We start from the raw sequence: 22,543 nt of genomic DNA on the forward strand, positions 1-22,543 counted from the left end.
CTCTCTCTCTCTCTCTCTCTCTCTCTCTCTCTCTCTCTCTCCCTCTCTCCCTCCCTCCCTCCCTCCCTCCCTCCCTCTCCCTCTTTGTACTGCTGCTCTGCAGGACTCTGCATGAGTGTTTCATTCTGTCTCCCACCAGCACTGGTTCTCTGACTCTAGGTACAAGATAAGTGGCATGTAAAAACTTCTTGGTGGTAGTGTTAAAAATAAAAGGTCCTCTTTCAAAGACAGTGCATGGAAGAGCAATAACTTTCAGGGCCTCTTCACTTAAAATGTCCATTAATGACTACACTAGCAACATCACCAGGGAAAAAAATGCAAGTATGAATTCTAAAAATAAGAATCATCTACATGTGACATCTGGGGCTTGTCAGGACTCAAAGTCTAATATTCACCATGCTTATCTAGATGTGTGATGTTCCCCATGTAGGAAGAGGTGACTTCAGTTTCATTTAGATTTGAAGTTTAAGGCTTTTCCCACCGATCTAGTTCTTTAACAATATATTCATATGCTGAAATCTATAATTAAACAGAGCCCCTCAGGCCTTGATCATATATATGTATATGTGACAGCAGAATTTAAAAGAAAAGCAATTTGATATGATGATCAGTTTAAAAATGCTATACTAACTTCTTGGTTGTAGTTACCATGCTAATTTTCTTTTTCTTTTTTCTTTCTTTTTTTTTTACCATGCTAATTTTTCACCAAAGCTAAGTAACATGAATTTCACTCATGGATCTTAATTTTTGAACAAATTTACAGATCTTGAATCTCAAGAATTGTGAGAAAAACTAAATGTTAAAATAAGAGACTGATTCGTGTTTTATAAAACTTTTGTATGCAGAAAATAAGTTCTTAGACTTAACTGGTTCTTTTCTTTTCTTTTTTTTAATTTTTAATTTTATTTTATTAATTTTATTTTTTTTATTATTTTTCCATAATTTTATTGAGAATTGAATAGCAATGAGACTCTTTTCTTTCTTTTCTTTCTCTCGAAACAAGTTCTTGTTTGTATTCAGATTGGCCTTGAACTCGCTAAGTAGTCCAGGCTGGTTTCAAACTTGTGGCAACATGCTCCACCTGCCTCAGCCTACCCAGTGCTGGGAGTCTGAGTTCACCACCGTGGTCCACTGTAATTCAGTTCTTTTAAGGAACCTGGTAAAACTTTCATTTGAAGGAATAGAAGGGCATAGATCTTTCCCAATAGTTTGAGGCACTCACTATATATTTTGAAAGTTCTGCAACTTTCTTTGCAGCTCTAGTTCATGCTCTCATGGTGAACTCACCTCTTTATCAGCTCCTAAGTTGCAAGGGAAAGAGTGTCCCAAAATCAAGTTGCTAAGCGTTAGTAAGAGGGTTAGTGGTTGCTTAAGGAAAACGAACTCCTGCCTAAGGGAATGGTGCAGTTTAAAGATTTGAAATAAGGGCTGGTGAATTGTAGCTACTTTAAAGTGGGGGAGAGAGAAAGAGAGAGAGAGAGACAGACAGAGAAAGAGAGAGACAAAGACAGAGACAGAGACCGAAAGAGACAGAAAGAGAGACAGAGACAGAGACAGAGACAGAGACAGAGAGAGACAGAGAGAGAGAGACAGAGAAATGAGAATGAATTGCATATAGTTTGAAAAGGCATATCTAAAATACTTACAGGAACATCAACATACTTTGCTGCTGCTTTCACCTTAAATGGAAAAAGATAATTGTGAGAATTATATTTTTAACTGCTACACAGCAACTGTGGTAACAGTGAAGAGATAGCAAAAGAGAATTTATTCAAATACTTACAGTGAATGACAGAATGGACGAAAAGAAGGATCCTTCATCATACCTTGACAGCTTGGACAATACCCCTTCCAACACTGAAACAAACTGCCATATAGTTTATAGTGAGTATTTGGAATATTTCTGAGCATATATTCTACCAGCAGCACAAGCAATTCCTAAGCCCACTTTTCCAAAGGCATAAAAATCCAAAGTAACAGCTGAGGTCAGCAGAATTTATAACGTTTACCCTTTCATTCTGAAGATTAACTTCAAGACCCTTTCCCCTTGTTGGAAGTAAATACCCCTCCTTTAAACAACAACAACAACAACAACAACAACAACAGCAGCAGCAGCAGCAGCAACAACAAAATGACTAGTCTAATTACGCTACAGGCGAGATCTTTTGACCCACTGACAAGTAACCTTAAGCTCATGAGCTAATTCCTTTCAGAGTTTTCAATTTCATTACAGATGCTGAAACCATGACAGTCAAGCTTCACTCAGACTCTTTCCTACCATCACTCAGCCTTTTCTATATTGACTCAGGTGGTTGAATAAAAACAACAAAAGGGAGGTACAACAGTTGGTGCTCTTACAGCACTAAGCAAACTCTGTTCATTAATAAGCAGTTATCCAGCCATATCTAATTGATGTTTAAGAACCATCTCTCCTTTGAAATGCTTACACAGCAGTTTGGAAATTCAAACAGATACATGCATTGCTGAATATAGCAAAGCACAATGAACTGAGCCTCCATACCCTGCGTACAGCACTGCATGTTATGGGGGCTCACTTTGACCACTGTACATCTCACTCCTCCATTCTTCCAGCAATTAAATGTGTGTTGGGGGCACAAGGAGAATGTAAAATACAAATTAGTCTCCTTTTTTGTATTTAGGACAGGGTATACAGGGTTTACAGGGTCTCACTTCGTAGATCGGACTCCTAGTGATCCTGCTGTTGACAGCCTCCCAAGTGGTAGGATTACAGGCATGTGCCACCATGCCCATGCCCAGTCTTACTCTGGAATGTTTTGTTTCTACAATTTCTTTCTACAATTTTTTTTTTTTTTTTTTTGGCGGAACCGGGGATTGAACTCAGGCCCGTGTGCTTGCGAGGCAAGCACTTATTCTACTGAACCATCTCCCCGGCCCCCCTTATTTTTTTCTTTCTTTCTTTTTTTCTTTTTTATATTTTAGGGAATGGTCTATAGGGTGTTACAGGGTCTCACTACTAGATCGGACTCATAGTGAACCATCTGTTTACAGTCTCCCAAGAACTGGGGTTACAGGCATGCGCAACCATGCCCAGTCTCAATTGCCATTTCAGTGCACCCCGGGGGCAGGCCAGCATAGCAGGTCCGGGAATCAAACCTCCAGCCCATACGCCTGCTCACAGGCGCTTTAATCCACTGAGTTATTCAGCTGACCCTACAATTTTTATTTCTATAACAAAAAATATACTGTAATAATAATATGCAAAATTTGGACATGTGGAAAGTTTTTAAAAGTATATAAAATAAAAATGTGAAAAATTTTACTTTATTGCCTTGAAATATTAATATCTGACATGATGACTAGTGGATGAGTGAATCTAATAATACACTGCCCTGCACATTTCCTCTATAGAACTAAAATACTATGCACTGTTGACAAATTATACAATCCCAAGGGGAAAATGCTGACAAGGTTTTTTAAATATGAAAAGGGAAATTAACAAAGGCTGGTTTTTGTTCACATAGCAGCTTCTTCAACAAAGTGATAATAGTTCCAGGGACACTGCTTATTGGTCTCTGGTGACCATGGAACTCTCTGTGAGGGTACGGAAGACGATCTTTTCTCTATGGTTGGTCAATTACAGCAAAATAGTTTATGCAAAAGCAACAAAATCTTCCCTACTGGTTTCTTTAACACATCATTTACAACATGATGTAAGAACACAGAAACAAAATCAGGCATACTGCTGACTAAAGTTTTATTTTTAAAGAATCATGTTTGGCTAAGGTGTTCTCCTAGGGGATCTGAGCAGCAAAACACAAATTTAGAGCAGTTCATAACTAAAAGTTGATTTAACACTTTCTTCCTGCCCATTAGGATTTCTTACCAATCAGAACTGCCTAACCCAACTTGATATGGTTTGCAAGGACCCAGAAGACCAATACTCAAGGGTTATGTCTGGCCAGGGGAAGGGAATTCCAAACTTAATGGCCCTCTGTGGAAAATGCCTCATCTCTTTTAACTCAGCTCTACAGAGTGTGCACTGGGTGATCTCATGTGTCACGAGGAGAGCGACAATTGCTATGGTTACCGACAGCCTGAGGCATTGAAACACCAGCAAAGTACCTTGCACTTGGTGCCTTCTATCAGGTGCACTCACACACATGTGAATGGTGCAGAAAGAAGGCAAGGTAGAGGCAAGAGTCCTGTGCTCAGATTTAGAAGATAATGCATGTGGTCAAGTTATGGTTCTGCCCGTTTGGCTTGTAGATGATGTGAAGTCATTTTGTTTGCCTTCTTTCATTATACTCATTAGTAAAATGGGAGAAATGAATACCTACCGCTCATCTTCTGAGGGTGGTGTGAAGAACAGTGGTAATGATTTATGTGAAAAGTCATGATGCTAAAGAAATACAAAGAATTAATGCTAGTGTTATGGTTAGTTAAATCACTATCTATTATTTGTCTAAAAAGCTAAACATGCCACATCACAAGTTAATCAGGACTGTTTAGTGAGAAGAACAAAAATGAACTTGGTTCTTAGCTAATGGATCTATTTAATGATATCTATGGAGGTCTTTGTGAAGACATAATAAAGTTGAGGCTCTCAGGAGACTGTTAGAATCCTACACACTGGCGCACAGCAGAGGACAAAGTCTTTGAACACAGGTGTCACACTCTAGAGTCCATGTTGTCTACTATCACGCTACAGGATTGCATAACACTAAATGTGATGATAATATGTGTTTAGCAATACATGCTCAGTAAAGGTCATCTTGTTATTATTGGGCACCTTAGATAAGAAATACAAAAATAACCTTAGATTCTTCCCTTCAAGAGTATAAAAACTAGAAGAGGGGACAGACATAAATACAACAGGGCATGTCAGAAAGCAGAAGTGAGTGTTCAGAATGGAGGCACAGAATACAAGTGAAATGAGGACAGAAAGAAGGGTGCTGGAGGATTTGGTTAAGCTTTATTTATGAGGACGCAGAGTAGCTGGGCTTCAGGAAAAGAGGTGGAACAGACAAAATGCTCTTAGGAAGCTTACTGGCAGAGAAGTTAGGATAACAGTTTGCCCACAGGGGCATCTGGCAGCATGTGTGGCCTGTTCTCTCTTTTGTACAAAGCACCACTGAGTTCTACCCAAGGAAGTCACACGTGTGGCCTGTAGTCTGCTACAACAAGCCATAGTATCTTTTACCTCCATTTCAACAATAACACACCCTATGATACGGGCTCTACTCTCCAGTGGTCCCTGTGGAGCCCAATATGACAGGGACTCTAAGTGCTTACACGCTGTGAATAGCTACTGCACCTCTAGGACCCAGCAGACAAGCCACGTAGTTCCTACAGGAAGGTCTGCTTTGTAAGGGTTTGGTTGAGGTCCAGGTGGTAGAAGACCTACCTTTAAAGCCAAACTTCATTAATAGTGAGATTAATAATGATATATCATCCACTTGACTTATAATTTCAGGAAAGAGCAAAATTCCATAGAAACCCAATTAAATGCTGGATGTCGTCGCTGCATCTTTAGCTGTTTCCTGTGAACTTTCTTGGTACAGCTCAGGGAGTATATAAATACTTATGGGTTTGCCTTGTGATTTCTGATCTCCTGAGGGTGGTGGGTTTGAATGAAACACTGTAATCCCTTTGTTTCCCTGCTTTTTATTGTAGATCCCATGTATTGGGTTTGTCTGAATAATATTTAACACTTCCTATCTATTTGGATAGTTACCCCTTTGCCTCTAGATAGATCCTCTCTATCTAGAAATTAAGGAAATTTAAGGAAATTAAAGATGAAAGCACTCTGAAATGACTTGGGAAAAGAAACATGAATGTCCACATGGCACACTGGCTTAAATTTCTTATTGAATTTTAAGACAAAATATGAATCATTTACCAACATGTAAAACTGATAGAGCTGACAGAACAAAAGAATTTAAGAAGTAATGAGGAGTCCAACTATAGATGGATATGGTTTCAAAATACAAAGGTACTGCTTTTTTTTTTTTTTCGTGGTACCAGGGATTGAACTTAGGACCTTGTGCTTGCCCAGCAGGTGCTTATTCTGTGGAGCTATCTCCCTGGCCCAGAACTACTGCTTTTTTTTGCCAAGACCTTTTAAGGGGGAAAAATTATACTTTTAGGAATTGCACCATTGGTTATATTCTTCCACAGAATATACAGTCTTCTAGAAGACTACCTAATCATAAAAAATAAGTTTTTTTTTTCAAGGGTAGACATTAGGGATGTTTTTAGTAGACACTTTGTTTTTTAAGATGAAGACTAATCAGTATTCCCTGTACAACAAGACCATCTTTTTAACAAAAAGTCTTTCTTGCATCCATGCACAACTCTTCATAACATAATGCAACAGCCTCTTTCCCATCCTTTCTCCAGTTGTGAATCCACCTTCTCTTTGAAGCTTTGCTTCAGTTGGCTCCAAGAGGTCTTCACAGACCACACACATCTACACAAAGGATGGCCAGGGCTTGACAGCAAGTGTTTATTCAAAATATATCATATTCTTCCGAATCTCTAAAATGTCTTGACCAGAAGTTGGTGAATTCACTGCCTCCTCTCACTATTTATTTTCTCTTTGTCTCCTCATTTATAGTGACCTATCTTATCTTCTATAACCTTTCTACTATGACTCCCAACACTGTGTATCACTCCTGTTAAGCACATAACTTGGAAATGAACAGGTGCCTTCTGAACATATGGCCTTGATCCAAACAAGTACACTTAATGAAATTAATTTCTTTCATCAGGCTGAGTTGGCAAGATACCTTCTTCACATCATCTAGGCAGTTAAGTAAGATTTGTTTTATTTATGCTATTCTAAAGAGAAATTTAGGGAAAAATATTCCAAATTATCAAAAATATAATTTGGTGTAATATATATAACTGTGCATCTATACCTGTATACTCAGTGAGAAAGTTCTCTTCTTCTCCAAGTTTCTTTTTCAAAAGACAAGGAGATAGGAAGGTGAATATCATGGTGGTGAGTTTTTAATTTACAGCCAGAACTGACAGACTCACAGGTACAGGAAAACGAGAGTTGTCATTTTCTCTGTTGGCTCTGTCATTTGCTCTGAGCAATTACTACTCTCAGTCCTCTAGTTTCTGGATGCATCTCCCTCTCCACCTGTAATGAATTCTTCTCATCCACCTGACTTATAGTTGCCCTACCATCATACATGCCCAAACTGGGCCCCCAGCATACACCTTGGGGTATGGACATATCACACGAGGGATGCAAAGACCAATCAATTTGGCCATGAGGGCATGAGTGGAGGGGGAGGCCTCCACTCTTCCCCATCTTGCTGAATTCCATATGGTGTTATGGACAAATTATAGGCTCAGGGACCAGGGTCAACCTGTGACTGTATTGCTATCTACTTTGTGACCCTGAGTCTCTATTTCCTCATTTGCAAATAAGGTCAGGTTCATGTAATTAATTTTCATATAAAGTGGCAATAAATATGACATTTATTATATCCTTTCCTTGATAATATTTACTATCTTCCAAACATTTTTTTTCTTGGTAAAATGATTAAAGGCCTTTCAGGCTGGACGTAACTCTATATCACTCCATTTTTTGAGGCTGCTTTCCATATCTGCTATGGGGACTCCAGCTGGACCTAATTCTTCCCTCTTAGAGTAGCAGCCACTGACACAGAATTATTTTCAAGTGTAGAAGTTTTATGGTGATATCAGTATTCTAACCCATTGCTCTCCTGAACTCAAGATCCAAGTACCCAAATGTTTTCACTGACACCTCTTTCCTCAAATATCTAAAGGTATCTCAATTTCAATATTTAAGTCACAACCACAATGATATAATGGCCTTTACCTCCAAATCTCTTTTGAGGCATCTGCACCAGTAGGTGTGATATGGTTTCTGTCTGTCTGGCTCCCTAAAGACTCAAGCAGTCATGCAAAGGACTTCTACAGTTTGGGATTAATTCACGAACCAGTGCTGGGATTGTGTATGTGAGTGCTACACCTGGCCTAGGGTGGAGAGCCTGAATGCTACATAAGGGGGACAGACTTGCTCTTATTTGTGTTTGTTGCCGCTATTCCTCCATTTTGCTGCCACCATGAACTGCTGCTCTGTGCCGCCATGCGCCACTCTGTCTTGGAGCCAGTTAAGTATGGACTGAAACCTGCACTAACTATGAGATACATAAACCTTTCCTTCCTTCATTTTGGGTGTCGGGTATTTGTCCCAGCAATGAGGGAAGATTAACTGAGAAAGGATGACATTATTATCCTTTCCATGCTTCAAGCTGTAGATGTAAAAGCAATCATTAATGTTTTTCTTTGCTAGAACCTTTGAACAGCACATCTTAAAAGGCTTGGGTGAGTTTATGAGAGACTAATGGAACAGCTTCCTCAATAATGTAAGCTTCCTCTTTAATGTACTTCTTATGAGCACCCAATGAAACTTGTGATCCAAAGCTGATTAATTCCTTACGTGACTCTCCATCTCATCAGCCCTTCACTACTTTGCCATTGTTCTTAAGATGAGGACATCAAGCTCCTGAGTACATCCAAGCTCTTTCCACCTCTGCATCTTCATTTTGCACCAGTTTCTGTGCCTGCAATGCCTCTTACTAGCAACTATTTTTATCCCTCTTTTCTTGGTTAATGCTCTCATCCTTTGGATCTCAGCTTAAGCTTCATCTTAAGCAAACTTCCTGACCTCCAACTAGAGGAGAATTCCTTGGGCATATTAAGTGTAGAAGGACAGCACCCTGAAACTTTGTGCCACCATGAACCTTAAAAAACCTAGAACTCCCAAAATGCATCAGCAATTGGGCTGGGGAGATAGCTCGGTGGTCTAAGTGCCTGTCTGGCAAGCACAAAGGCCTGAGTTTAATCCCTGGTACTGTATGTTGTACAGGTCCTGGAACTCTAGGCATGCCATGCTGGCCCAGAAACTGGGCATGCTTATAATCCCAGCAATGGGGACATTGAGACAAGAGGGTCACTATGAGTCCAAACTTCAATGAGAGATTCTGTATCCAATAAATAAATAAATAGGAAAAAAATTCAAAATACGTCAGCAAGCTCTTCATACAAACATTAACAAAACTCAAATTCACAGTGCCCTGAAGGTACAATTTAGGACATGAGGCCACAAGCAATAGCGAACACCAAGAACACGATGTACTTGGGAAGAAATGATCAAATTTATAATTTAGAAAAGTGCTCCAAGAGCTAATGAGGGGAAAGGAACATGGTGATCAGTGAGGCAAGACTTTCCACAGAGAAGTAATGAAAGCTTGGAAGAGAGTGGCAATGCCAGTGAGAATGGAGCAGCAAAGGGGATGCTAGGAGATCGATCAGTGAGGGCCTAGTGTCCTTCTGTGTGAGGAGCTTGAGAGGGTCCTGGAAAGACAAGGATTACAGGGTGCAGAGATTTAACAGTGGAGTTAGGGCCAACCAAGTAGCTCAGTGGTTTAAAGTGCCTGCAAGCAGGTGCAGGAGCTGGGGATTTGATCCCCAGGCCTGCTGTGCCAGCCCCGCCCCTGGGGAACTCTGAGATGGCAATTGAGACTGGGTGTGGTGGTACATGCCTGTAATCCCAGCTCTTGAAAGCTGTAAATAGGCAGATCACTATGAGTCCGATTTAGTAGTGAGACCCTGAACACTCTGTAGACCCTTCCCTAAAGTACAAAAAATAAAAAAAGATAAAACAAAAAACCCCCCAAACCAGCACTACTATCAAGGGAAATGGCAAATACAGAACAGGAAGCACCAGGGGTGAAGATGATATGGACTTTTCACAGACAGTAAGCTTGTGCATATATACATCAGAAAATGAAAAATATAGGTTTGTGGGTGATGACAAGAGAGACACTCACAATGTTTTTCTGCCCCACCAGTCTATAGATGAACATACCACTGTAAGCATGTTTGTCTCCTGACCTCCGCAGGGTACACAGCCACCATGGTGCATTAGACATAGCAATGCCTGTGGCAGTGTTTGCCTCTGTATCTGAGGAAGCAGCATCAGGCTGGGCAGCAGCAATTCCCAGTTGCTTTGTCCATAGCCCTGACAGAAACTGGATCTGTGTCCCATTTGCTGCAAGGAGTGGGGGCTACAAGAAGTGATCTTTGCGTTTTCCCATTTAGGAGAGAAGCTGCAACGTGTACGCATGTGCATCATGCATGTCAGTGGAAGTTGCCTAAGTCAATAAAATGTTGCATAAAAATCAATGTTAACTTTGTAGGGGAGGGTGAAAGGGAGTCATCAGGTGACTCAGTTCCTGATGATGACTTGGATCATGTGAGCCAGAGCAGTTGCGACTAGTGAGACAGAGCAAGACATGACAGAGATGGATGTAGAGGATGAAGACCTTGATTTGAATGAGGAAGATAGCAATAATGTAAATAAATATTTGACTAGTTGAAATGGTACATAACAGTCGTACACATCTGAGCAATTCAACATTGGAGCTCAGAAAATGTTATTAGGTTTTTGCCAGGGATTAACCTATGGAATGGAATACCAACACTAGTATTTAATGTTGGTAATTATTTCTAACAATGCCCTACAAAATATTGTGAAATAGACTAGTAACTAAATACACATAAAATGTTCTATAAGCATTAAATATTCAAAAATATATTTATCATGACACTACAAGACTTGAGCTAAAAGGCTTCAAAGTCTGTTGTATATAGCAGGACTTTGTAATTATTAGAATCTAAAGAATTTATGGAAATTGACAGATGTGGTGAGTGTCAAGATTTTTAGAACAATGACACTCCAGGGGTTTGCGTTCTTTTAAAACTACTGATGTTTTCATGACAAAATGACCCACCAAGAATAAAAAAGCTCCAATGATTTGGCTGCTATTTGCTAGTGCAGACTCATACAACCACTATGGAAATCAGTGCAGAGATTCCTTTAAAAGCTAGGATTGGAGATCCCATTCAAGCCAGCTATTCCCTTCCTGGGTATTTTTCAAGAAAAACTGAAAACCTCATACCACAGTGATATCTGTGCACCCACATTTATAGCAGTGCAATTTGTCATAGCTAAATCCTAGAAGCAACCCAGATGCCCCAAAACTGAGGAATGGATAAAGAAGATGTGGGATGTTTACACAATGGAGTATTATTCAGCTATAAAACAGGATAAATTTGAATCTTTGCTCAGTAAATGGATGCAACTAGAGATCATACGCTTAAGTGAAGTAAATCAAACCCTCATGTACAAACATCGTACTGTCTACTTAGTGTGAGAACCTGATGGAGAAAATGGAATCTGAAGGGTACAATAGATACTGGGAAAAGGGAATGAACTTATTCAAAAAGAAAGAGTTACTGACTTGAGGAGAAGGACAGAAGAGAGAGCTGGGGAGGGAGATAGGTCTATGCATGTAAACAGGATGGTTTGGGAAACTGTACTGTGGACTTCTGCTCATGTATGAAAAGGAGCAGATAATGCTTAATTTATTTTGCCACTTTTTCAATTATTTCTCCTTATTCTCTTCTTAATTTCTTATATATTTCTTTATTTTTCTTTTTTCCCACAAGTTTGCATGCATATATCTGTTAATGTGAATAACTGGTTGGAAGGCAACACTTCCATGCATTACAACAAATACTGTGAAATTCATATTACTTTGTTAAGTGAATTGTATATCACTTGTAATTTTTTGTTTTAATACTATTTGTGCTCTTTTTATAAAATAAAAAAAGAAAGAAGGAAAGAAATAAAATAAAATACCAAATTCAAAATATCACACAGAGATTTTTTTAGAGGACTGGGACTGGAACTGAAAAAAGATTAATTGTAACAAAAGAAGAAAAATATGTATCTGTCCAAAGAATGCAAAAAGTTCTGGAGCACCCAGTGAACAGACAGGTAAAACATTACAAGAATGTCCTCACCAAATAACAAGACCAGCAAGATGTCAAGTATGTCATAGAAGAGCAAGCTAGGAAATCAAAATGCATGTGGTGTCACTGTGATATTTGTATACAGAACTTGCTATTTTCACATGTAAAGACTGTCTAAGATGTCGTAATTGAAGTCAAGATTTTTGTTGTAGAATTGTATTATCATTTTAGTTCATGTAGGAATTTACTGGTTGTTTTTGCAGATTTTGTAAACAGAAAAACAGTTGATGTTGATTTTTTTTTTTTTTTTTGTATTTTTAGGCAAGGGTCTACAGCGTGTTTAGGATCTCACTACTAGATTGGACAGATAGTGATCCACCTGTTTAAATCCTCCCAAGAGTTGGGATTACAGGTTCGCGCCAGCATGCCCAATTTCAATTGCTGTGTCAGCATGCCCCGGGGACAGGACTGGCACGGCAGGCCTGGAAATTGAACCTCTGACCCTGTGCCTGCTTGCAGGCACTTTAATCTGCTGAGATACTTGGCTGGCCCCAAGAGTTGATATTGAAAACATTGATGTTTATTTTATAAACTCAATAAATATTAAGCATTATAAAAAGTAGCATTTACAATCACCTCAAATATTATTTACATTGTACTTTTCTTGTGTGGGACACACTTTTAAGACCCTATCTGCATTAATATTTATTAATGCTAATTAATACTCATCCATTTTAATAAATGCTTCTTACATTATTAGATACAACTTATGTTAACAAATAATACTATTACACTAATGGATACTCGTACTTTACAAGTGAGGAAATTGAGCGACAGAGACTATGTGGAAGCAACTTGCCGAGGCCAGACAGCTGGAGGAGAGTCAGAGTGGAGGGCTGAAGATGAGCTTTCAGTCAGGATTCCACAACACCACTCATTCACAGATAGATAAGTAGATAGGTAGATAGATAGGTAGATGACAGGAAAAAAGGGCAGAACTCAGAAGTTTTAAAGAGGTCTTTCACAAGATTTGATAAAATAGAAAAAAGAATCATAAACTCTTAAGTTTTGTCATTTGAAATTATGTCATCAGAAGAACAAAAAGAAAGAAGAATCAAAGACAGCGAAGAAAATCAAAGGGACTTATGTAACACCACCAAGCAAAACTATTTATAGATTCAACAGGGCTGAATTCACACACCAACAATATTTAAATGGCACTGGAATACCCATCTCTGACAAAACTAAACAAAAAAGTGGGGCATAAATGAAGGACCATTTTGTATCTGCATATACAAAATAGTTAGACTAGATATACAGCTACTTTCTCTTAATTGAATGAGAAGAAGGATTTGTACTAATAATGTTTGGACAAGATATCATGTCTGCATCTTGTACTACAAAGAACTACTATGAAAACAACAATATACAATATTAATTACTGTAACTGTCCTACTAATCTGTTTTGAAACTGTCTCACTGCTATTTGTTTCTCAATAAAATTAATAATAAAAAGGAATACAAAAAGGAGAAAGGACAGACAAATGGGCAAAATTTTCCATCATGTATGTATTTATTCGGAGGCAAGGTATTACTACATTGCCCAGCAGAGACTAGAAGTTGTGATCCTCCTGCTTCACACTTCCAGAGTGCTCAGATTACAGGCATATGGCATCTCACACAGCTAAAACCTTCTGAACCAAAGGGAGGTGGGGGGAACAGGCAGAAAAGTAAGTGGACAGACTGACAACTCCCCCCACTTGGGGAAGAAAATGGAAATCCATATTTGGGTTTTTTTTTCGATATCCATATTTGTGACATTCAGAAAAACCCCAATAGCTGGAGACAGCAGGTTCTACCTAACACACAGAAATTGTCAGAAGACAATAAAGGTGAGAGAATTTTGAAAGTAACAAGAGAAAAAGAGTTCCATGTAAAAGGGAGGCTCCTTCTGTAGGTAACCTTCTATAAGGTAATCAACAAATTCCTCAGCAGAAACCTCAGAGGCTAGGAAAGAGTGGATCATACAAAGTGTTGGAAAAAATCCGGCCAGCCCAGAAAATCATAGTTCTTTTGCCTATGGATAGGGGAATAAGAAACGGAGGGAACAGGAAGGGATGGCAGAGACGGGGACAAGAAACTTAAGTGGTGTTATGTATATGTGTGAGCTTCCCATGGTACATGTAATCATTATGTACTATACACATATACTAATAAAAATGTTTAAAAAATAAAAATGATATCATGTATGTTGTTTTAGCTTCTATTCTCCTCAACTTTAAGAACTCTTTAGTCTTTCTTTCTTTCTTTTTTTTTGTTACCAGGGATTGAACTCAGGACCCTGTGCTTGCCAGGCAAGCGCTTATTCTACTGAGCTATCTCCCTGGACCCTCCATGTAGTGCTTCTTATAGTATGTTTAATGATAATTATCTCTCTGAGTATTTGTCCAGGAAGCTCTGCTTCTCCTTCATTTTTATTTTTAAATACCTCTATGATTAATATGAAAATAATGCAGAAGGTAAAGTGTTTATGTATTTGTTATTTCAAGGCTATTATCAGGGCTGTTTTAACCATTTAAGCTTCTAGATCCCAAAAACTCTACCAAGAGACTTGTAGGCTTAATAACCAAATTTAGTAGGATAGCAAGATGCAAAGTCAATACTCAAAAATCAATAGCATTTTTGTACACAAACAACAAATGCACCCAGAGACAAATTATGGAAACCACATCTTTAACAATAACATAAAAAAATAGAAAGAAATACTTAGGAATCAATCTCACAAAGGAAGTAAAAAAATTATACAATGAAAATTACAGTACTCTGAGAAAAGAAATTGAAGAGGATTTCAGAAAATGTAAAATACTCCTTGCTCCTGGATAGGAAGAATGAACACCGTGAAAATGACCATACTCCCAAAATTGTTATACAAGCCAATGCAATCCTAACTAAAATACCATTAGTATACCTCAAAGATCCAGAGAAACATTCCTAAAATTCATCTGGAACCAGAGGAAACTCAGAATATCAAAAGCAACCCTGGAAAGGCAGGAGGCATCACAATCCCAGATAAACTATCTGTTTGTAGTAGTATAATTTCAGGTTTTAATTTGCATTTCTCAAATGACAAAAGATGTTGAACATTTTTTCACATGCTTATTTTCCATTTGTATTTCTTCATCTGAGAAGTGTATATTCATCTCAGATGCCCAATCCTGGATGGAGTCTGAATTTTGGAGGCTTAATTTTTTAAGCTCTTTATATGTTCTAGATGGAAGGCCTTTGTCGGAGGGGCAAACCTGAAATTATACTACAAAGATACTGTGATAAAATCAGCATGGTACTGGCATAAAGACAGCCCTGAGGACCAGTGGAACAAATCAGAAGACACAGATAACTGTAGATACACTGAGCCACTTATTTTTGGCAAAGAGGCCAAACACATTGCTGGAAGAAAGTCTCTTTAACAAAGGGTGCTGAAAAAATTGCCTTTTCACACCTTGAAGGCTAAAATCAGACCTGTGTCTATTATCATGCACTAATCTACAGTAAAATGGATCAAAGATTTAAATATTAAATCTGAAACATTAAATCTCCTGGAGGAAGATGTAGGTACAAATCTTAAAGACACAGGGTTAGGTAGAGAGTTCGTGAACAAACACCAAACTGCACGGGAAGCACTTCACAGAATCAACAAGTGGGATCTTTTTGAAAAGCTTATGCAAGTCACAAGAAATCACCAACAGAGTCAGAAGAAAACCCATGAACTGGGAAAATATTATAGTCAACTGTCCCTCTGGCAAAGGCCTTCTATCTAGAACATATAAAGAACTTAAAAAAATTAGGCCTCCAAAATTCAGACTCAATCCAGTATTGGGCATCTGAGATGAATATATACTTCTCAGATGAAGAAATACAAATGGAAATAAACATATGAAAAAAATGTCAACATCTTTTGTCAACTGAGGAATGCAAATTAAAAAAAAAACACTGAGATTCCATATCACCCCAAAAGAATGGCTATCATCAAGAAGTCAACCAATAAGAAATGTGGGAGGGCATGTCAGGAAAAAGGAACCCTTATCCACTGTTGGTGGGAGTGCAGACTGGTACAACCACAATGGAAATCAGTGTGGAGATTCCTTAAAAAGCTAGGATTGAAGATTCCATTCAAGCCAGCTATTCCCTTCCTTGGTATTTTTCAAGAACTGAAAACCTCATACCACAGTGATATATGTGCACCCATGTTTATGGCAGTGCAATCTGTCAGAGCCACATCCTGGAAGCAACCCAGACGCCCATCAACTGAGGAGTGGATAAAGAAGATATGGTATGTTTACACAATGGAGTATTATTCACCTATAAAAGGATAAATTTGAGGCTTTTGTTGGTAAATGGATACAATTAGAGACCACACTCTTAAGTGAAATAAATCAGACCTGCATGTGCAAACATTGTATGGTCTCCTTAGTGTAAGAACTTGAAAGAGTAAATAAAATCTGAAGTGTTCAATAGATACTGTGAAAAGGAATGAACCTGTGCAAAAGGAAGGAATTACTGAGATAAGGACAGAAGAGGGAGTGGGTGAAAGACATCTATCTGTGTATCTAAACAGGACGTTTTGAACAACTGTATTGTGGATTTCTGCTGTTCTATGGAAAGTAGTCACTGCTTAATTTTTTGTCTTCTTTCTTCAATATTTTTTCCTTTTGATTTCTTCTTAACTTCTTGTAAGTTTTTTTTTCTTTTTTCCAATTTTGCATGCTTATATCTGGTAATTTGAAGAACTAATTTGAAGGCAGCACTGAGCAATACAACAAATACTGTCAAAGTCATATGTTTTTGTTTAGTGAAATTATGCATCAGTTACAATATTTTCTGTTTTAATACTATTTCATACTCTCCTTTTTTAATTTTTTTTGTTGTTGTTGGCAGAACCAGGTATTGAACTCAGGTCCTTGCGCTGGCCAGGGAAGCGCTTATTCTACTGAGCCACCCCCCCCAATCCTTATTTTGTACTCTCTTGAAAAATAAAAAAAAAAACAATTTAAACTTGTATATATATGGAATGTGAATGTCTCAACTCACCTTTTAAATATTACATATTAGCTTAAAGACATCTATGCTGTCAGTAGGAAAACTATATTATTGCAATTTTACAATCCTTAAATTATTAATGAGTCTTTACATTTTCCAAGATTATGGGACATGTCTGCTTTTTTGTCTAGCATGCCTTTTCTTTATTAAATTTGCCTGATTTTTTTTTTTTTTACTTTGCTTGTTGTACATTCTTCCACATGTATTATAAAGCCTGATTTGGGATTCTTTAGAAGGGAAAAGATATATCTTGCTCATACTTGTCACTTATAGTATACCAATTTTCTTTAGTCATTTCTGTTTTTTTAATATAATAATTGTATATCTTTATGGGAGCAGTTTTGATACATTTATGTATAGTATATTGATCAACTCAATATATATGCATAATCTCACATATTTTTTTATGAGAACAGTCAATATCCTTTTTAGATATTTTGAATTACATGATATTGATAAATATTACCTTGTGTGTAAGCACTGAACAGACTCATTCCTCTTATCTGCCTATAACCTTAATCCCATTGCTCTCGTGTTCTCCCTTATCCATCAGTCTCTGATCTCAAATGGCACGCACAACAGTGTGGTACCACTTCGTGGGATTCTAAACCATCTGATTGCCAGGTAACATACCAGTTCATACTTCATCTCTACTTCTATAATTAAAGGCCATGGCTTTCATCAGAGATATTTCAATAATCACACAGGAAATCTTTGGGGAGGAGACGCTCAGATACTATCCTGCCAGCTTTTGTCTGTTTCTGATACCATAACCAGAGCCATGAGTTTCATTACAGCTAAACTCAAGGCCTGATCAACTCCAGATTTAAAACAAATAGCAAGAGAGAAAGAATGTGACATAGTAACATGTTACTGAAAATTATTTTTGAAATAATAACCCTTGAAGAAAAGCCAAAAATCATAAATAAAAATGTCAGAAGTTGTCAATACAATTATCAGAATCCTTTTTGCTTACAAATTTTCAAAAAATTAGAACTCTTGCATTTGTTTTTTAAATGAAAGTTTCCCAATTATCAAGAAACACAAGTGATATTTCTGAAAATTCTCAGTTGAAAATTATTTTTAATTTGATTTAGAAGGTTAATAAATAATACATTACCTTTGAAACTAGCAGCGAAATGATTTCTTTTACATTGTTGTCAATCAAATCATCTATTTTTGAATGGTACTGTTGCTAGATATTAAAGGACAAAGATGAATTAGTAAATATGGACACAAAACTTTTGTCATAAGTCATAAAGGCTATAAGCTACTAGTTATGACATATCAACTTTACATAAAATGATCATTTTGAACATTAAAAGAACAAAACCTTGAAAATGATCTACCCAATCAACACTTTTTACATTGTGGTTTGAAAATTTTCCCATGTGCACTGTGGAGTTAAGCAGCTAATGGGGTTATTATTTAGCTGAATTGAATTCTTACTCTTATTCAGGCTCAGGAATGTGAAGGATACTTTTTGTCTTCTCCTCTGTAATTAAGGTGGCCATGTATTTTTCTAAAGGGTTGGTTTAGCTGGAGAAGCAGAAAAGGCTCAAGAAAGGTTTAATTAATACAGCATTTCATGTCTGACAACTCTCATTCATAAGTTATTTTAAATGAGCCTTACAAATAAAATGAGCTCCCAATTGTTCTCTCTAAAAGGACCTTTTTATTAGCCTAGGGAGCAGCAGTTTATACAATTCTTACAATATGCTCAAGCAAGGGCAAAATGAAAATTTCGTCAACAAAGGTGAATAGATGGTAACAAATTAATAGGCCAAAAAAAGGTAAAATAAAACAGCACTCATTCCCCATAGTTTTATTACAGCAGCCTCATGAAAAAGATGCCCTAAATAAATAAAAAGAAAGATGTATTTAAAGTAAACCTGAAAGACTTTTTTTTTTTTGGCTTTCTTTAGAGAATGCTAGAGAGTCCATTCTTAAATTAACAGGAGCTGGGCTTCCACGGCGTGTGAAGGCACATCCATTTAAACAGTAATTCTTCCTTTAGAAGCATTTATCTGACAGCAGATTGTCCCCAATGGCCACTTCACAGAAAATGTGACTTGTAAAGACTAACCCTATCTTGATGGTTCAAGGCTTCTTGGAACAGCTAACATAAGGCATAGAGTAAAAGTACTCAGGTCAGCAAAAACATTAGACCAACTTAATAGCTGCTGGCTGAATGGTTTCCTAAGATGCAAGTTTTTGAAAGCTATTTTTTTTTTCTTCTGAAAACATGTCTCAAAGTTTCCACACACAGCAAAACATCAACTCAGGCCCGCTTTGGAATACTCAGGATTGATCCCCTCCCCCTCATGGGCTCTGACAGTGTTAAGTGGCCATCATCCACCCACGTAAATAATACGAGGAAGCATAATTTTTAAACTTTTGAATTATTTTCTTTCCCTGCATGTGAGTGTGCATGTGTAATGATAGTGGCCTAACGTGAGCGCTCTCTCTCTCTCTCTCTCTCTCTCTCTCTCTCTCTCTCTCTCTCTCTCTCTCTCTCTCCCCTCTCTGTGTGAACACAAAACTTTTTTCCAGGGAAGCTTGGGATTCCCCAGTGTGCAGCTCCTTGTAGGGCAAGTAGAACAGAAACCCAGAGGTAAATGCCTTGCACTAGTACTGATACCTTCGCTTTTGGAGTAGTCTAAAGGGAAGACCATGATGAAAGCCAAGAGAGAAGCAAAGGAGTTTTGAATAACCCTGGCTAGTGTTTCAGGCTCTGCTCCATGCTACATCAGTCACTGCACGCATTGCTGCGTGGGCTCAGTTTTGACCAAGTGTACGATTCCAGGGCCTAGACTGATTGGCAGGGTAAGGCCCTCACAGATGCACTTGTGAAGGCGGCCCCCCTGGTTCCTAGGAAAGCAGCACAGCTGACTGAGTGGCTGAGGGGCTTATGCAAATTCACAACTCTCCTCAGATCTGGCTCCAGATTAGGGTCCTAGCAGCAAGAGGAAATGAAATACTAGCCCAGACCCCTCAGTGGGGTTGAACAGGAAAGGGATGCAGGAGATTCAAGCTTCTCGTTTTCCTCTTAACACAAAAAGTGCCCCGTAACAAAAACCCAAGACCTCCAAAGGGGTTCTTAAATATGTCTGAGCCTCAAAGCTTAGCTTCATGTTAGATATCTCATTCTTATAAGAGGTTTAAAGTATCATTAGAAATCTTTGATACAATATATCAGGGCTCCTGCATGTTAAATGCTTTAGGTTGAATTACTTAAAAGAATCAAGTGAAGGGGCGGGGAGATGGCTCAGTAGAATAAATGCTTCCCTGGCAAGTGCAAGGGCCTTAGTTCTATCTCTGGTTTCGGAAAAAAAAAAAAAAAAAAAAAGAATCAATGGAGAAGGCATGAAAGAGGTCATTTAAGATCATTTTATTGCAAAACAGGAAAAATGAATGAACTGTGGCAGCCAAGAAATCCTCTTGTAAGACACACTTTCAATTGTTGTTTTCTTTCCCATCTCATCTAGCCATGACAGAGAGAAAGAAGGAAGGGGGAAATGGAAAGAGGAGAGAAAAATGAGAACAAATGAACCAAAACACATTGAAAGTCAAAGGGAAAAATGGTGAAGTATATATTATAAGTGTATAACCAGAGAGGTAAACCCAAATAGGATAAAGTTTGTTAGATTTTTATAATATGGGGTCTGCTACTGTAAATTTATTTGATGAACTCTGACCTCATCAGATGCTACGGGTGGTCTAGAAGCATGAGTCTGGCAATGTCCTGAGTGTGTGTGTGTGTGTGTGTGTGTGTGTGTATTTGCATAGTATATTTATATATAATACATAATACTGTGAAAAGACAATGATCCATGTATGTTACATACAGATAAAACAGTTAGAGTATTGTTCATTATGAGATCTGGATAGCTTTCAAAGATAAATATAAACATCCCCAAAATAGATCATAAAGAAATAAAAACAGAATTTATCTGCAGAGGCATTTACATCATCTAAGCTCACACTGACATGTTTTCCTCCATTCAGATGAACAGATAGCATTGTCGGTACATATTTTGAAATTTTTTTCTTCAACAATAAAAGTCGGTGAGATTCTTATCAAAATATTTCAACTGTATACCATAGTTTTGGTAGATTTGAAATAGTTTATGACCTGGTTCCTTAGCAAATGGCTCTATACCTACACTAAGATAGCCACACGTGAAGCCCTGCATACAGCCCAGGCCTCCCTGTACTCAAGTGGTCATCATTCTTTGATTTCTTATTACATGTTATAGTTTGTGTCTACATGTCCTGGCAAAGCCCCATGTATTCCCAGGGTTTTATCTTTGGAGGTGGTTGAATCTAGAGTGTGTGGTTGATTCGTAGTGCAGTGTGAGATTAAGGGTGGGTGAGAGCTGGAGCAATCTTCTGACCAGTTTGGCACTGTGTTAGTCCTGCTAGAATGGACAAGATGAGGGACAGAAATAGGCTTGTGTGTTCTCTCTCCACTGCTGCTTTTGCTGTCTTCTTCCACTCTGAACTGCTGCCCCTTTACCATGAGCCAACCTGCCTCACAGCTAGCTGATTATGCGCTGAAACCTGTACAAAGTGTGAGCTACCTAAAACTTTCCCTTTTAACTTTGGGTGTTGGGTATTTTGTCTCAGCAATGAGAAAAGTAACTAAACATGTACATGTACAGGAGATGAGGACTAGATTCCATTTTAGCCACTCTTTCTTAAAAGATGAATTTCTTCTCTTGGGATATCTTTTAAAGGCACTGGGCTTTGGTTCTGGAAAACAAAGCATTTTTCTTTGAGCACAAATCCTGCAGGAGGTGGAGGTCCACTGGTTTCTTGAGTTGCCTATGAATGTGCTCTCACCCTCACCTTCAACCTCAGGAATCACTGGATGAATTTTCTCCAAGGGCAGAAAATGCCTCCGGCCAGTGCAGTCAACTGCTTCTCCATAGCAATGGATAACAAGGGTCCTAAACACTGCACTGGTTTTGTGATCTCAATACGGGTCCCTGAGGAAATGGTCCGAGACTGCTGACTCCTTACACACAGCTGTTCCATGAGCAGATCATTCCTAATCACTGATCACTCCATGCTGGACCCTGCCAGAGTGTGTTTGCATCATCATTTGTCACGTAAGAAAGCAGAACTATAATATAGGAACACAGAGGGGCTGCAGGGGGCAAGGGTTTCATTTCAACAAAGACAACAAATTTACCACAGAGTGGTAATTTCTTTTTCACTGAGAAATAATTTCTGCTAAGTTTAACTATGTAGTATGTATTTTGACATGGTTCTGAGTTTTCTAATGATTTAGTTTTTTCCAAGAACTTTGTTGCGTTTTGTAAAATTCTGTCTACTTGTTCAACTGTGCTCATGATGTGTGTATCAATATTAAACAATTTCAAATATAGATGTCCCATATTTATAGAGGGAAAGCCTTGCAATTACACATTGTATTGACTCCTTTTTTTGCACTGAAATTCTTATTTACCACTTTTCCGAGTTGCTAATGGGTTTTACACCTGGACATTTTGAACTATGTTAATTATGTGAAAGTTGTGGGGGACTAATTGTCTTTGGTGAGAAGATACAGGTGCAGACATAACAAACAGTAGCTAGTTAT

At 38.1% G+C, this 22,543-nt stretch overlaps 1 protein-coding gene across 1 annotated transcript in view; it reads right to left on the bottom strand.

Annotated features, from left to right (window-relative positions):
- Positions 1-22,543, bottom strand: part of Cadps2 (calcium dependent secretion activator 2) — a 575,996-nt gene that overhangs the window by 40,025 nt on the left and 513,428 nt on the right. Inside the window, exons 24-26 of the mRNA XM_023703422.1 lie at positions 18,059-18,133; positions 1,784-1,867; positions 1,647-1,679 (exon numbers count right to left, since the gene is read on the bottom strand). Coding sequence (XP_023559190.1) covers positions 1,647-1,679; positions 1,784-1,867; positions 18,059-18,133 — 192 coding nt within the window. The remainder of the gene's footprint in view (positions 1-1,646; positions 1,680-1,783; positions 1,868-18,058; positions 18,134-22,543) is intronic.

The sequence above is a fragment of the Octodon degus genome, unplaced genomic scaffold (genome assembly GCF_000260255.1).
Source record: "Octodon degus isolate 3935 unplaced genomic scaffold, OctDeg1.0 scaffold00170, whole genome shotgun sequence".
In the NCBI taxonomy this organism is placed as follows: domain Eukaryota; kingdom Metazoa; phylum Chordata; class Mammalia; order Rodentia; family Octodontidae; genus Octodon; species Octodon degus.